The following is a 17,500-nucleotide window of genomic DNA, read 5'->3' as shown; positions in this document are numbered from 1 at the left end:
AACCTGACTCATTATGTCTAGGGGTCCTAGCTACATAGTCTGTAACCTGACTCATTATGTCTAGGGGTCCTAGCTACATTGTCTGTAACCTGACTCATTATGTCTAGGGGTCTTAGGCCTAGCTATGTAGTCTGGAACTTGTCTTTTTTTTGTTGGTCTTTTGCCAAATAGGGCTATCTTCTGTATGCCACCCCTACTTTTTCACAAAACAACTGATTGGCTCAAACGCATTAAGAATGAAAAAAATGCCACAAATTAACTTTTAAGAAGGCACAACTGTTTATTGAAATACATTCCAGGTAAAGCTGGTTGAGAGAATGCCAACAGTGTGCAAAGCTGTCATCAAGTCAAAGGGTGGCTATTTGAAGAATCTCAAATATAAAATATATTTTCATTTGTTTAACACTTTTTTGGTTACGACATGATTCAATATGTGTTATTTCATAGTGTTGATGTCTTCACTATTATTCTACAATGTAGAAAATAGTAAAAAATAAAGAAAAACCCTTGAATGAGTAGATGTTCTAAAACGTTTGACCGGTAGTGGATATACACAAAGAAAACTTCTCACAGAGATAACGCAACAGGCCAGAAACGAAAGATTACAAACCAAAAATCAGCAGACGCTTTGATTGGTCTTTGACCTGATGCCATTATCAAGGCTTGGCCAACACAGCACATAGACTCAGTTGATGCTGCCGCCTAGGGGTTGGAGGGTGGAAGTGTAACACTACACTACCCCACATACTATAAGATATTACTGTCTGTAATGTTTCTGTTATGAATGTCTCTGTCTATAATGTTTCTGTTGTGAATGTCTCTGTCTGTAATGTTTCTGTTATGAATGTCTCTGTCTATAATGTTTCTGTTATGAATGTCTCTGTCTATAATGTTTCTGTTGTGAATGTCTCTGTCTATAATGTTTCTGTTATGAATGTCTCTGTCTATAATGTTTCTGTTATGAATGTCTCTGTCTGTAATGTTTATGTTGTGAATGTCTCTGTCTATAATGTTTCTGTTATGAATGTCTCTGTCTATAATGTTTCTGTTGTGAATGTCTCTGTCTGTAATGTTTCTGTTATGAATGTCTCTGTCTATAATGTTTCTGTTGTGAATGTCTCTGTCTATAATGTTTCTGTTATGAATGTCTCTGTCTATAATGTTTCTGTTATGAATGTCTCTGTCTATAATGTTTCTGTTGTGAATGTCTCTGTCTGTAATGTTTCTGTTGTGAATGTCTCTGTCTATAATGTTTCTGTTGTGAATGTCTCTGTCTATAATGTTTCTGTTATGAATGTCTCTGTCTATAATGTTTCTGTTATGAATGTCTCTGTCTATAATGTTTCTGTTATGAATGTCTCTGTCTATAATGTTTCTGTTGTGAATGTCTCTGTCTATAATGTCTCTGTTGTGAATGTCTCTGTCTATAATGTTTCTGTTGTGAATGTCTCTGTCTATAATGTTTCTGTTATGAATGTCTCTGTCTATAATGTTTCTGTTATGAATGTCTCTGTCTATAATGTTTCTGTTATGAATGTCTCTGTCTATAATGTTTCTGTTGTGAATGTCTCTGTTATGAATGTCTCTGTCTATAGGTAACTATGGTGAGAGTGGTATGGAAGCCTTTAAGGAACTGGCAGCTAGAGAGGGGATCTGTATAGCTCACTCGGATAAGATCTACAGCAACGCAGGAGAGCACAACTTTGACAAGCTGCTGGAGAAGCTGAGAGGACACCTGCCCAAGGCTCGGGTGGTGGCGTGCTTCTGCGAGGGCATGACTGTACGGGGCATACTGATGGCAATGAGACGGAAACATCTAGTGGGGGAGTTCCTACTAGTGGGGAGGTGAGTGGAGAGAGAGAGATGCACACACACACGCACGCACGCACGCACGAACACACACACACACACACACACACACACACACACACACACACACACACACACACACACACACACACACACACACACACACACACACACACACACACACACACACACACACACACACACACACACACACACACACACACACACACACACACACACACACCGTAAGGCGCATGCCCAATGTTTTCTGTTTGTTTGTTTGTTTGTTGTACTGTTTGTTTACTGTTTGACGTGAATCTGGGTTCTCCCACCTCTTTCTGTTCCTGCTCTCCTGACTCTGTGGTCACTGAAGATCCCAAGGTACTTATCGTAAGAGTAGTGGTGTTAACCCCAGTGTCCTGGATAAACTCCCAATCTGGCCCTCATACCATCATGACCACTGTATCATCCCAAGCTTCAAATTGGCTCATTCATCCCCCTCCTCTCCTCCTCTCCGCTGTAACTATTCCCCAGGTCGTAGCTGTAAATGAAACTGTGTTCTCAGTCAACTTATCTGGTAAAATAAGAATTACATATAAATAAAATACCCTACAACTAATCAGCTGGCTGTGGTGTGCTTGTGTGTGTGTGTGTGTGTGCTTGTGTGTGTGTGTGTGTGTGTGTGTGTGTGTGTGTGTGTGTGTGTGTGTGTGTGTGTGTGTGTGTGTGTGTGTGTGTGTGCGTGCGTGCGTGCGTGCGTGCGTGCGTGCGTGCGTGCGTGCGTGCGTGCGTGCGTGTTTTCATAATTGCATCATCTATTTACATCTCCAGTTGCATCGCAGAGGCTGTTTCCATGGTTACTGGCATTGGCTTCATCTTCATCACCGTCACCACCATCATCATCATCACCACCCTGTCATCCGTCCTTGACGCTGAGGTACAACTTCTCTCACCAGGTAAATCACACTGCTTTAATTCATAGGGACTTCGCATGGGACAACATACAGCGTCATAACAAGGACATAACAGGTGACATAAACCGTCATGACACTGTTTAGATCAACAGATGCAGGGATGTTCATTGTGTCAAGAAAAGCTGTGGTGTTTGTGTATCCCCCGATGACGGAGGCTTTCAGTACAGCGTTTCCGCTTGTCTAGCCTTCTGAAGATGAGTCGCGGTCTCTGTCTTTTCGAAAAGGCAGAAGCAGTGGATAGATAATGATGGTTTTCATATTATTAATCCGTCCCTGATCCATTCATACAGGATTATTAATCCGTCCCCGATCCATTCATACAGGATTATTAATCCATCCCTGATCCGTTCATACTGGATTATTCAACCATCCCTAATCTTCCATTCATACAGGATTATTAATCCATCCCTGATCCATTCATATAGGATTATTAATCCATCACGAGTCCATTCATACAGGATTACTAATCCATCTCTGATATATTTATACAGGATTATTAATCCATCTCTGATATATTTATACAGGATTATTAATCCGTCCCTGATCCATTCATACAGGATTATTAATCCATCCCTGATCCATTCATACAGGATTATTAATCCATCCCTGATCCATTCATACAGGATTATTAATCCATCCCTGATCCATTCATACAGGATTATTAATCCATCACGAGTCCATTCATACAGGATTATTAATCCATCTCTGATATATTTATACAGGATTATTAATCCATCCTTGATCCATTCATATAGGATTATTAATCCATCACGAGTCCATTCATACAGGATTATTCAACCATCCCTGATCCACTCATACAGGATTATTAATCCATCTCTGATATATTTATACAGGATTATGAATACATCCCTGATCCATTCCTAAAAATATAACTTTCTCTAAGATTACAAATTCCCTAATAGCTGGAAAAATAGCTTTTCATGAATTCTGCCTCCAGGCCATTACAAATTACACACCGCTATTCATAGAACTAGTGAGTTAGAAAGAGAGTGGAGGGCAGGGAGAGGGAGAAGGGGGGAGGGGGGGAGGGGGGAGAGAGGGAGGGGAGGGAGGGAGAAGGGGGGAGAGAGGGAGGGGAGGGAGGGAGAAGGGGGGAGAGAGGGAGAGAGGGAGGGGAGGGAGAAGGGGGGAGGCAGGGAGGGAGGGAGGAAGAAGGGGGGAGAGAGGGAGAGAGGGAGGGAGAAGTGGGGAGGCAGGGAGAAGGAGGGAGGGAGAAGGGGGAGGGAGGGGGGGGAGATGGGGGAGGGAGGGAGGTAGGGAGAAGGGGGGGAGGCAGGGAGAAGGAGGGGGAGAGAGGGGGGGAGAGGGAGGGGGAGAGGGAGGGGAGGGAGGGAGAAGGGGGGAGGCAGGGAGAAGGAGGGAGGGAGAAGGGGGGAGAGAAGGAGATGGATGGAGGGAGAAGGGGGGAGAGAAGGAGATGGATGGAGGGAGAAGGGGGGAGAGAAGGAGATGGATGGAGGGAGAAGGGGGGAGAGAAGGAGATGGATGGAGGGAGAGAAACAGAGAGTGAGGGGAACAGAGAGAAAGAGAGAGAGATATTTCTCCAGTTTTTAATCTTGTCCTCCTCCAGTAGGTGTTTATTTTAAGGTTGTGATACCGTCCTCCCCAGTCCACTTCTATCCCTGGTGCTCTAATAACGGCTCGTCTCATTACTAACATACAGAGGCTGTCTGTCAATCAAACCTGATGAAACTGAACATAGCGCTGCCCTTGGACTACATACATAATTATATTACACTGCGCTGTGCATCAGCAGTGTTTTCTAGAAACACTTTATTTTTAAGGTAGTGTTGAATATTTAAATTAAAGCATCTATTTATGAAAATGGTGTCACGGTCTCCGTGTTCTGATGTTGCTACTGGGGAGTGGGACGAAGGGCTCCGTTCTGACTCAGTTTCACCCAGACAGAATGCCTTACAATGGCTGGGCTGGAAACGGCAGAACAGTGGAGCCCAGACAGAATGCCTTACAATGGCTGGGCTGGAAACGGCAGAACAGTGGAGCCCAGACAGAATGCCTTACAATGGCTGGGCTGGAAACGGCAGAACAGTGGAGCCCAGACAGAATGCCTTACAATGGCTGGGCTGGAAACGGCAGAACAGTGGAGCCCAGACAGAATGCCTTACAATGGCTGGGCTGGAAACGGCAGTACAGTGGAGCCCAGACAGAATGCCTCACAATGGCTGGGCTGGAAACTGCAGTACAGTGGAGCCCAGACAGAATGCCTCACAATGGCTGGGCTGGAAACTGCAGAACAGTGGAGCCCAGACAGAATGCCTCACAATGGCTGGGCTGGAAACGGCAGAACAGTGGAGCCCAGACAGAATGCCTTACAATGGCTGGGCTGGAAACGGCAGTACAGTGGAGCCCAGACAGAATGCCTTACAATGGCTGGGCTGGAAACTGCAGAACAGTGGAGCCCAGACAGAATGCCTTACAATGGCTGGGCTGGAAACTGCAGAACAGTGGAGCCCAGACAGAATGCCTTACAATGAATGGGCTGGAAACTGCAGAACAGTGGAGCCCAGACAGAATGCCTCACAATGGCTGGGCTGGAAACGGCAGAACAGTGGAGCCCAGAGAGAATGCCTTACAATGGCTGGGCTGGAAACGGCAGAACAGTGGAGCCCAGACAGAATGCCTTACAATGGCTGGGCTGGAAACGGCAGTACAGTGGAGCCCAGACAGAATGCCTTACAATGGCTGGGCTGGAAACTGCAGAACAGTGGAGCCCAGACAGAATGCCTTACAATGGCTGGGCTGGAAACTGCAGAACAGTGGAGCCCAGACAGAATGCCTTACAATGGCTGGGCTGGAAACTGCAGTACAGTGGAGCCCAGACAGAATGCCTTACAATGGCTGGGCTGGAAACTGCAGTACAGTGGAGCCCAGACAGAATGCCTTACAATGGCTGGGCTGGAAACTGCAGTACAGTGGAGCCCAGACAGAATGCCTTACAATGGCTGGGCTGGAAACTGCAGTACAGTGGAGCCCAGACAGAATGCCTTACAATGGCTGGGCTGGAAACTGCAGTACAGTGGAGCCCAGACAGAATGCCTCACAATGGCTGGGCTGGAAACGGCAGTACAGTGGAGCCCAGACAGAATGCCTTACAATGGCTGGGCTGGAAACGGCAGTACAGTGGAGCCCAGACAGAATGCCTTACAATGGCTGGGCTGGAAACGGCAGTACAGTGGAGCCCAGACAGAATGCCTTACAATGGCTAGGCTGGAAACGGCAGTACAGTGGAGCCCAGACAGAATGCCTTACAATGGCTGGGCTGGAAACGGCAGAACAGTGGAGCCCAGACAGAATGCCTTACAATGGCTGGGCTGGAAACGGCAGTACAGTGGAGCCCAGACAGAATGCCTTACAATGGCTGGGCTGGAAACGGCAGTACAGTGGAGCCCAGACAGAATGCCTTACAATGGCTGGGCTGGAAACGGCAGTACAGTGGAGCCCAGACAGAATGCCTTACAATGGCTGGGCTGGAAATGGCAGAACAGTGGAGCCCAGACAGAATGCCTTACAATGGCTGGGCTGGAAACGGCAGTACAGTGGAGCCCAGACAGAATGCCTTACAATGGCTGGGCTGGAAACGGCAGAACAGTGGAGCCCAGACAGAATGCCTCACAATGGCTGGGCTGGAAACGGCAGTACAGTGGAGCCCAGACAGAATGCCTCACAATGGCTGGGCTGGAAACTGCAGAACAGTGGAGCCCAGACAGAATGCCTTACAATGGCTGGGCTGGAAACGGCAGAACAGTGGAGCCCAGACAGAATGCCTTACAATGGCTGGGCTGGAAACGGCAGTACAGTGGAGCCCAGACAGAATGCCTTACAATGGCTGGGCTGGAAACTGCAGAACAGTGGAGCCCAGACAGAATGCCTTACAATGGCTGGGCTGGAAACTGCAGAACAGTGGAGCCCAGACAGAATGCCTTACAATGAATGGGCTGGAAACTGCAGAACAGTGGAGCCCAGACAGAATGCCTCACAATGGCTGGGCTGGAAACGGCAGAACAGTGGAGCCCAGAGAGAATGCCTTACAATGGCTGGGCTGGAAACGGCAGAACAGTGGAGCCCAGACAGAATGCCTTACAATGGCTGGGCTGGAAACGGCAGTACAGTGGAGCCCAGACAGAATGCCTTACAATGGCTGGGCTGGAAACTGCAGAACAGTGGAGCCCAGACAGAATGCCTTACAATGGCTGGGCTGGAAACTGCAGAACAGTGGAGCCCAGACAGAATGCCTTACAATGGCTGGGCTGGAAACTGCAGTACAGTGGAGCCCAGACAGAATGCCTTACAATGGCTGGGCTGGAAACTGCAGTACAGTGGAGCCCAGACAGAATGCCTTACAATGGCTGGGCTGGAAACTGCAGTACAGTGGAGCCCAGACAGAATGCCTTACAATGGCTGGGCTGGAAACTGCAGTACAGTGGAGCCCAGACAGAATGCCTTACAATGGCTGGGCTGGAAACTGCAGTACAGTGGAGCCCAGACAGAATGCCTCACAATGGCTGGGCTGGAAACGGCAGTACAGTGGAGCCCAGACAGAATGCCTTACAATGGCTGGGCTGGAAACGGCAGTACAGTGGAGCCCAGACAGAATGCCTTACAATGGCTGGGCTGGAAACGGCAGTACAGTGGAGCCCAGACAGAATGCCTTACAATGGCTAGGCTGGAAACGGCAGTACAGTGGAGCCCAGACAGAATGCCTTACAATGGCTGGGCTGGAAACGGCAGAACAGTGGAGCCCAGACAGAATGCCTTACAATGGCTGGGCTGGAAACGGCAGTACAGTGGAGCCCAGACAGAATGCCTTACAATGGCTGGGCTGGAAACGGCAGTACAGTTTCACCCAGACAGAATGCCTTACAATGGCTGGGCTGGAAACGGCAGTACAGTGGAGCCCAGACAGAATGCCTTACAATGGCTGGGCTGGAAATGGCAGAACAGTGGAGCCCAGACAGAATGCCTTACAATGGCTGGGCTGGAAACGGCAGTACAGTGGAGCCCAGACAGAATGCCTTACAATGGCTGGGCTGGAAACGGCAGAACAGTGGAGCCCAGACAGAATGCCTCACAATGGCTGGGCTGGAAACGGCAGTACAGTGGAGCCCAGACAGAATGCCTCACAATGGCTGGGCTGGAAACTGCAGAACAGTGGAGCCCAGACAGAATGCCTTACAATGGCTGGGCTGGAAACGGCAGAACAGTGGAGCCCAGACAGAATGCCTCACAATGGCTGGGCTGGAAACGGCAGTACAGTGGAGCCCAGACAGAATGCCTTACAATGGCTGGGCTGGAAACGGCAGTACAGTGGAGCCCAGACAGAATGCCTTACAATGGCTGGGCTGGAAACGGCAGTACAGTGGAGCCCAGTGTTAGTCAGTCCAGGTAAACATTGTAGCTGAGTCAAAGCGCCATTAGCCTCTTAGCCAATGGGATAATAGAGGAGATATGGGTCTGTCTGTCTGTCTGTCTGTCTGTCTGTCTGTCTGTCTGTCTGTCTGTCTGTCTGTCTGTCTGTCTGTCTGTCTGTCTCATTATACTCAATGACACTTCTTGCTGCTATTCACACACACACACACACACACACACACACACACACACACACACACACACACACACACACACACACACACACACACACACACACACACACACACACACACACACACACACACACACACACACACACACACACACACACACACACACACACACACACACACAGCCAAAGACACACACACACACACACACACACACACACACACACACACACACACACACACACACACACACACACACACACACACACACACACACACACACACACACACACACACACACACACACCAAAGACACACACACACACACACACACACACACACACACACACACACACACACACACACACACACACATACACACACACACTCACACACACCTGAGGCCTGATCTAGCATTCTGTACATTAAATCAAATCAAATCAAATTTATTAGTCACATACACATGGTTAGCAGATGTTAATGCGAGTGTAGTGAAATGCTTGTGCTTCTAGTTCCGACAATGCAGTAATAACCAACAAGTAATCTAACCTAACAATTCCACAACTACTACCTTATACACACAAGTGTAAAGGGATAAAGAATATGTACATAAAGATATATGAATGAGTGATGGTACAGAACGGCATAGGCAAGATGCAGTAGATGGTATAGAGTACGGTATATACATATGAGATGAGTAATGTAGGGTATGTAAACATAAAGTGGCATAGTTTAAAGTGGCTAGTGATACATGTATTACATAAAGATGGCAAGATGCAGTAGATGATATAGAGTACAGTATATACATATACATATGAGATGAGTAATGTAGGGTATGTAAACATTATATTAAGTGGCATTGTTTAAAGTGGCTAGTGGTACATTTTTACATAATTTCCATCAATTCCCATTATTAAAGTGGCTGGAGTTGAGTCAGTATGTTGGCAGCGGCCGCTAAATGTTAGTGGTGGCTGTTTAACAGTCTGATGGCCTTGAGATAGAAGCTGTTTTTCAGTCTCTCGGTCCCTGCTTTGATGCACCTGTACTGACCTCGCCTTCTGGATGATAGCGGGGTGAACAGGCAGTGGCTTGGGTGGTTGTTGTCCTTGATGATCTTTATGGCCTTCCTGTGACATCGGGTGGTGTAAGTGTCCTGGAGGGCAGGTAGTTTGCCCCCGGTGATGCGTTCTGCAGACCTCACTACCCTCTGGAGAGCCTTACGGTTGTGGGCGGAGCAGTTGCCGTACCAGGCGGTGATACAGCCCGACAGGATGCTCTCGATTGTGCATCTGTAGAAGTTTGTGAGTGCTTTTGGTGACACGCCGAATTTCTTCAGCCTCCTGAGGTTGAAGAGGCGCTGCTGCGCCTTCTTCACAACGCTGTCTGTGTGGGTGGACCAATTCAGTTTGTCCGTGATGTGTACATCGAGGAACTTAAAACTTTCCACCTTCTCCACTACTGACCCGTCGATGTGGATAGAGGGCTGCTCCCTCTGCTGTTTCCTGAAGTCCACAATCATCTCCTTTGTTTTGTTGACGTTGAGTGTGAGGTTATTTTCCTGACACCACACTCCGAGGGCCCTCACCTCCTCCCTGTAGGCCGTCTCGTCGTTGTTGGTAATCAAGCCTACCACTGTAGTGTCATCCGCAAACTTGATGATTGAGTTGGAGGCGTGCATGGCCACGCAGTCGTGGGTGAACAGGGAGTACAGGAGAGGGCTGAGAATGCACCCTTGTGGGGCCCCAGTGTTGAGGATCAGCGGGGTGGAGATGTTGTTACCTACCCTCACCACCTGGGGGCGGCCCGTCAGGAAGTCCAGGACCCAGTTGCACAGGGCGGGGTCGAGACCCAGGGTCTCGAGCTTGATGACGAGTTTGGAGGGTACTATGGTGTTAAATGCTGAGCTGTAGTCGATGAACAGCATTCTCACATAGGTATTCCTCTTGTCCAGATGGGTTAGGGCAGTGTGCAGTGTGGTTGCGATTGCGTCGTCTGTGGACCTATTGGGTCGGTAAGCAAATTGGAGTGGGTCTAGGGTGTCCGGTAGGGTGGAGGTGATATGGTCCTTGACTAGTCTCTCAAAGCACTTCATGATGATGGAAGTGAGTGCTACGGGGCGGTAGTCGTTTAGCTCAGTTACCTTAGCTTTCTTGGGAACAGGAACAATGGTGGCCCTCTTGAAGCATGTGGGAACAGCAGACTGGGATAAGGATTGATTGAATATGTCCGTAAACACACCAGCCAGCTGGTCTGCGCATGCTCTGAGGACGCGGCTGGGAATGCCAACTGGGCCTGCAGCCTTGCGAGGGTTAACATGTTTAAATGTTTTACTCACGGCTGCAGTGAAGGAGAGCCCGCAGGTTTTGGTAGCGGGCCGTGTCAGTGGCACTCTATTGTCCTCAAAGCGAGCAAAAAAGTTATTTAGCCTGTCTGGGAGCAAGACATCCTGGTCCGCGACGGGGCTGGTTTTCTTTTTGTAATCCTTGATTGACTGTAGACCCTGCCACATACCTCTTGTGTCTGAGCTGTTGAATTGCGACTCTATTTTGTCTCTGTACTGGGACTTAGCTTGTTTGATTGCCTTGCGGAGAGAATAGCTACACTGTTTGTATTCGGTCATGTTTCCGGTCACCTTGCCCTGGTTAAAAGCAGTGGTTCACGCTTTCAGTTTCACGCGAATGCTGCCGTCAATCCACGGTTTCTGGTTTGGGAATGTTTTAATCGTTGCTGTGGGTACGACATCGTCAATGCATTTTCTAATGAACTCGCTCACCGAATCAGCATATTCGTCAATGTTGTTGTTGGACGCAATGCGGAACATATTAAAATCCGCGTGATCGAAGCAGTCTTGAAGCGTGGAATCAGATTGGTCGGACCAGCGCTGAACAGACCTGAGCGCGGGAGCTTGTTGTTTTAGTTTCTGTTTGTAGGCTGGAATCAACAAAATGGAGTCGTGGTCAGCTTTTCCGAAAGGAGGGCGGGGGAGGGCCTTATATGCGTCGCGGAAGTTAGTATAACAATGATCCAAGGTTTTACCAGCCCTGGTAGCACAATCGATATGCTGATAGAATTTAGGGAGTTTTGTTTTTAGATTAGCCTTGTTAAAATCCCCAGCTACGATGAATGCAGCCTCAGGGTGTGTGGTTTCCAGTTTACAAAGAGTCAGATAAAGTTCGTTCAGGGCCATCGATGTGTCTGCTTGAGGGGGAATATATACGGCTGTGATTATAATCGAAGAGAATTCCCTTGGTAGATAATGCGGTCGACATTTGATTGTGAGGAGTTCTAGATCAGGTGAACAGAATGACTTGAGTTCCTGTATGTTGTTATGATCACACCACGTCTCGTTAATCATAAGGCATACACCCCCGCCCCTCTTCTTACCAGAAAGATGCTTGTTTCTGTCGGCGCGATGCGTGAAGAAACCAGCTGGCTGCACCGACTCCGTTAGCGTCTCTTGAGTTAGCCATGTTTCCGTGAAGCAGAGAACGTTACAATCCCTGATGTCTCTCTGGAATGTTACCCGTGCTCGGATTTCATCAACCTTATTGTCAAGAGACTGGACATTGGCGAGTAGTATGCTAGGGAGTGGAGCGCGATGTGCCCGTCTCCAAAGCCTGACCAGGAGACCGCTACGTTTGCCCCTTTTACGGCGTCGCATAGGGTCGCCGGCTGGGATCAGATCCATTGTATTGGGTAGAAGGCAAAACACAGGATCCGCTTCGGGAAAGTGATATTCCTGGTTGTAACGATGGTGAGTTGACGTTAATCGTATATTCAGTAGTTCCTCCCGACTGTATGTAATGAAACCTAAGATTACCTGGGGTACCAATGTAAGGAATAACACATAAAAAAACAAAATACTGCATATTTTCCAAGGAACGCGAAGCGAGGCGGCCATCTCGGTCGGCGCCGGAAGTTAGAGGGAGCCTGAGCTAGCTTTCTGTACATTATTAAGGGGGCCTGAGCTAGCATTCTGTACATTATTAAGTGAGCCTGAGCTAGCACTCTGTACGTTATTAAGGGAGACTGAGCTAGCATTCTGTACATTATTAAGGGAGCCTGAGCTAGCATTCTGTACATTATTAAGGGAGCCTGAGCTAGCATTCTGTACATTATTAAGGGAGCCTGAGCTAGCATTCTGTACATTATTAAGTGAGCCTGAGCTAGCATGCTGTACATTATTAAGGGGGCCTGAGCTAGCGTTCTGTACATTATTAAGGGAGCCTGAGCTAGCATGCTGTACATTATTAAGGGAGCCTGAGCTAGCACTCTGTACGTTATTAAAGGAGCCTGAGCTAGCATGCTGTACATTATTAAGGGAGCCTGAGCTAGCATGCTGTACGTTATTAAGGGAGCCTGAGCTAGCATGCTGTACATTATTAAGGGAGCCTGAGCTAGCACTCTGTACGTTATTAAAGGAGCCTGAGCTAGCATGCTGTACATTATTAAGGGAGCCTGAGCTAGCACTCTGTACGTTATTAAAGGAGCCTGAGCTAGCATGCTGTACATTATTAAGGGACCCTGAGCTAGCATGCTGTACATTATTAAGGGAGCCTGAGCTACCATGCTGTACATTATTAAGGGAGCCTGAGCTAGCACTCTGTACGTTATTAAGGGAGCCTGAGCTAGCATGCTGTACATTATTAAGGGAGCCTGAGCTAGCATGCTGTACATTATTAACATTTACATTTACATTTAAGTCATTTAGCAGACGCTCTTATCCAGAGCGACTTACAAATTGGTGCATTCACCTCATGACATCCAGTGGAACAGCCACTTTACAATAGTGCATCTAAATCTTTTAAGGGGGGGGGGGGGGTGAGAAGGATTACTTTATCCTATCCTAGGTATTCCTTAAAGAGTTGGGGTTTCAGGTGTCTCCGGAAGGTGGTGATTGACTCCGCTGTCCTGGCGTCGTGAGGGAGTTTGTTCCACCATTGGGGGGCCAGAGCAGCGAACAGTTTTGACTGGGCTGAGCGGGAACTGTACTTCCTCAGTGGTAGGGAGGCGAGCAGGCCAGAGGTGGATGAACGCAGTGCCCTTGTTTGGGTGTAGGGCCTGATCAGAGCCTGGAGGTACTGAGGTGCCGTTCCCCTCACAGCTCCGTAGGCAAGCACCATGGTCTTGTAGCGGATGCGAGCTTCAACTGGAAGCCAGTGGAGAGAGCGGAGGAGCGGGGTGACGTGAGAGAACTTGGGAAGGTTGAACACCAGACGGGCTGCGGCGTTCTGGATGAGTTGTAGGGGTTTAATGGCACAGGCAGGGAGCCCAGCCAACAGCGAGTTGCAGTAATCCAGACGGGAGATGACAAGTGCCTGGATTAGGACCTGCGCCGCTTCCTGTGTGAGGCAGGGTCGTACTCTGCGGATGTTGTAGAGCATGAACCTACAGGAACGGGCCACCGCCTTGATGTTAGTTGAGAACGACAGGGTGTTGTCCAGGATCACGCCAAGGTTCTTAGCGCTCTGGGAGGAGGACACAATGGAGTTGTCAACCGTGATGGCGAGATCATGGAACGGGCAGTCCTTCCCCGGGAGGAAGAGCAGCTCCGTCTTGCCGAGGTTCAGCTTGAGGTGGTGATCCGTCATCCACACTGATATGTCTGCCAGACATGCAGAGATGCGATTCGCCACCTGGTCATCAGAAGGGGGAAAGGAGAAGATTAGTTGTGTGTCGTCTGCATAGCAATGATAGGAGAGACCATGTGAGGTTATGACAGAGCCAAGTGACTTGGTGTATAGCGAGAATAGGAGAGGGCCTAGAACAGAGCCCTGGGGGACACCAGTGGTGAGAGCACGTGGTGAGGAGACAGATTCTCGCCACGCCACCTGGTAGGAGCGACCTGTCAGGTAGGACGCAATCCAAGCGTGGGCCGCGCCGGAGATGCCCAACTCGGAGAGGGTGGAGAGGAGGATCTGATGGTTCACAGTATCGAAGGCAGCCGATAGGTCTAGAAGGATGAGAGCAGAGGAGAGAGAGTTAGCTTTAGCAGTGCGGAGCGCCTCCGTGATACAGAGAAGAGCAGTCTCAGTTGAATGACTAGTCTTGAAACCTGACTGATTTGGATCAAGAAGGTCATTCTGAGAGAGATAGCGGGAGAGCTGGCCAAGGACGGCACGTTCAAGAGTTTTGGAGAGAAAAGAAAGAAGGGATACTGGTCTGTAGTTGTTGACATCGGAGGGATCGAGTGTAGGTTTTTTCAGAAGGGGTGCAACTCTCGCTCTCTTGAAGACGGAAGGGACGTAGCCAGCGGTCAGGGATGAGTTGATGAGCGAGGTGAGGTAAGGGAGAAGGTCTCCGGAAATGGTCTGGAGAAGAGAGGAGGGGATAGGGTCAAGCGGGCAGGTTGTTGGGCGGCCGGCCGTCACAAGACGCGAGATTTCATCTGGAGAGAGAGGGGAGAAAGAGGTCAGAGCACAGGGTAGGGCAGTGTGAGCAGAACCAGCGGTGTCGTTTGACTTAGCAAACGAGGATCGGATGTCGTCGACCTTCTTTTCAAAATGGTTGACGAAGTCATCTGCAGAGAGGGAGGAGGGGGGGGAGGGGGAGGAGGATTCAGGAGGGAGGAGAAGGTGGCAAAGAGCTTCCTAGGGTTAGAGGCAGATGCTTGGAATTTAGAGTGGTAGAAAGTGGCTTTAGCAGCAGAGACAGAAGAGGAAAATGTAGAGAGGAGGGAGTGAAAGGATGCCAGGTCCGCAGGGAGGCGAGTTTTCCTCCATTTCCGCTCGGCTGCCCGGAGCCCTGTTCTGTGAGCTCGCAATGAGTCGTCGAGCCACGGAGCGGGAGGGGAGGACCGAGCCGGCCTGGAGGATAGGGGACATAGAGAGTCAAAGGATGCAGAAAGGGAGGAGAGGAGGGTTGAGGAGGCAGAATCAGGAGATAGGTTGGAGAAGGTTTGAGCAGAGGGAAGAGATGATAGGATGGAAGAGGAGAGGGTAGCGGGGGAGAGAGAGCGAAGGTTGGGACGGCGCGATACCATCCGAGTAGGGGCAGTGTGGGAAGTGTTGGATGAGAGCGAGAGGGAAAAGGATACAAGGTAGTGGTCGGAGACTTGGAGGGGAGTTGCAATGAGGTTAGTGGAAGAACAGCATCTAGTAAAGATGAGGTCGAGCGTATTGCCTGCCTTGTGAGTAGGGGGGGAAGGTGAGAGGGTGAGGTCAAAAGAGGAGAGGAGTGGAAAGAAGGAGGCAGAGAGGAATGAGTCAAAGGTAGACGTGGGGAGGTTAAAGTCGCCCAGAACTGTGAGAGGTGAGCCGTCCTCAGGAAAGGAGCTTATCAAGGCATCAAGCTCATTGATGAACTCTCCGAGGGAACCTGGAGGGCGATAAATGATAAGGATGTTAAGCTTGAAAGGGCTGGTAACTGTGACAGCATGGAATTCAAAGGAGGCGATAGACAGATGGGTAAGGGGAGAAAGAGAGAATGACCACTTGGGAGAGATGAGGATCCCGGTGCCACCACCCCGCTGACCAGAAGCTCTCGGGGTGTGCGAGAACACGTGGGCGGACGAAGAGAGAGCAGTAGGAGTAGCAGTGTTATCTGTGGTGATCCATGTTTCCGTCAGTGCCAAGAAGTCGAGGGACTGGAGGGAGGCATAGGCTGAGATGAACTCTGCCTTGTTGGCCGCAGATCGGCAGTTCCAGAGGCTACCGGAGACCTGGAACTCCACGTGGGTCGTGCGCGCTGGGACCCCCAGATTAGGGTGGCCAAGGCCACGCGGTGTGGAGCGTTTGTATGGTCTGTGCAGAGAGGAGAGAACAGGGATAGACAGACACATAGTTGACAGGCTACAGAAGAGACTACGCTAATGCAAAGGAGATTGGAATGACAAGTGGACTACGCGTCTCGAATGTTCAGAAAGTTAAGCTTACGTAGCAAGAATCTTATTGACTAAAATGATTAAGATGATACAGTACTGCTGAAGTAGGCTAGCTGGCAGTGGCTGCGTTGTTGACTTTGTAGGCTAGCTGGCAGTGGCTGCGTTGTTGACACTACACTAGTCAAGTCGTTCCGTTGAGTGTAATAGTTTCTACAGTGCTGCTATTCGGGGGCTAGCTGGCTAGCTAGCAGTGTTGATTACGTTACGTTGCGTTAAAAGAACGACAATAGCTGGCTAGCTAACCTAGAAAATCGCTCTAGACTACACAATTATCTTTGATACAAAGACGGCTATGTAGCTAGCTATGTAGCTAGCTACGATCAAACAAATCAAACCGTTGTACTGTAATGAAATTAAATGAAAATGTGATACTACCTGTGGAGCGAAGCGGAGTGCGACCGGGTTGTTGAGTGCGGAAGTTCTATTCGGTAGACGTTGGCTAGCTGTTGGCTAGCTAGCAGTGTCTCCTACGTTAAGGACGACAAATAGCTGGCTAGCTAACCTCGGTAAATTAAGATAATCACTCTAAAACTACACACTCTAAACTACACAATTATCTTGGATACGAAGACAGCAAAGACAACTATGTAGCTAGCTAACACTACACTAATCAAGTCGTTCAGTTGAGTGTAATAGTTGCTACAGTGCTGCTATTCGGTAGACGGCGGACGTTTGCTAGCTGGCTAGCTGCTGGGCAGATAGCAGTGTAGACTGCGTTAGGACGACGAAATACGATAATTACGCAATTATCTTTGATACAAAGATGGCTATGTAGCTAGCTAAGAAGAAATTGCTAAGATTAGACAAATCAAACCGTTGAACTATAATGAAATGTAATGAAATGTAATGAAAAGTTATACTACCTGCGGACCAAAGTGCCAAAGTGCGAATGCGACCGCTCGCTCCAACCCGGAAGTGGTTTCCGGGTTGGAGCCTGAGCTAGCACTCTGTACGTTATTAAAGGAGCCTGAGCTAGCGTTCTGTACATTATTAAGGGAGCCTGAGCTAGCACTCTGTACGTTATTAAGGGAGCCTGAACTAGCACTCTGTACGTTATTAAAGGAGCCTGAGCTAGCATGCTGTACATTATTAAGGGGGCCTGAGCTAGCGTTCTGTACATTATTAAGGGAGCCTGAGCTAGCATGCTGTACATTATTAAGGGGGCCCGAGCTAGCATGCTATACATTATTAAGGGAGCCTGAGCTAGCATGCTGTACATTATTAAGGGGGCCTGAGCTAGCATGCTGTACATTATT

General features: G+C 48.9%; 1 protein-coding gene across 1 annotated transcript in view; it reads left to right on the top strand.

Annotated features, from left to right (window-relative positions):
* Positions 1–17,500, top strand: part of LOC139551633 (metabotropic glutamate receptor 5-like) — a 77,069-nt gene that overhangs the window by 16,707 nt on the left and 42,862 nt on the right. Inside the window, exon 5 of the mRNA XM_071362900.1 lies at positions 1,596–1,845. Within this exon, the coding sequence (XP_071219001.1) occupies positions 1,596–1,845 (250 nt within the window). The remainder of the gene's footprint in view (positions 1–1,595; positions 1,846–17,500) is intronic.

The sequence above is a fragment of the Salvelinus alpinus genome, chromosome 24, assembly GCF_045679555.1.
Source record: "Salvelinus alpinus chromosome 24, SLU_Salpinus.1, whole genome shotgun sequence".
Lineage (NCBI taxonomy): Eukaryota > Metazoa > Chordata > Actinopteri > Salmoniformes > Salmonidae > Salvelinus > Salvelinus alpinus.
This window is presented reverse-complemented; position numbering and strand designations above follow the sequence as displayed.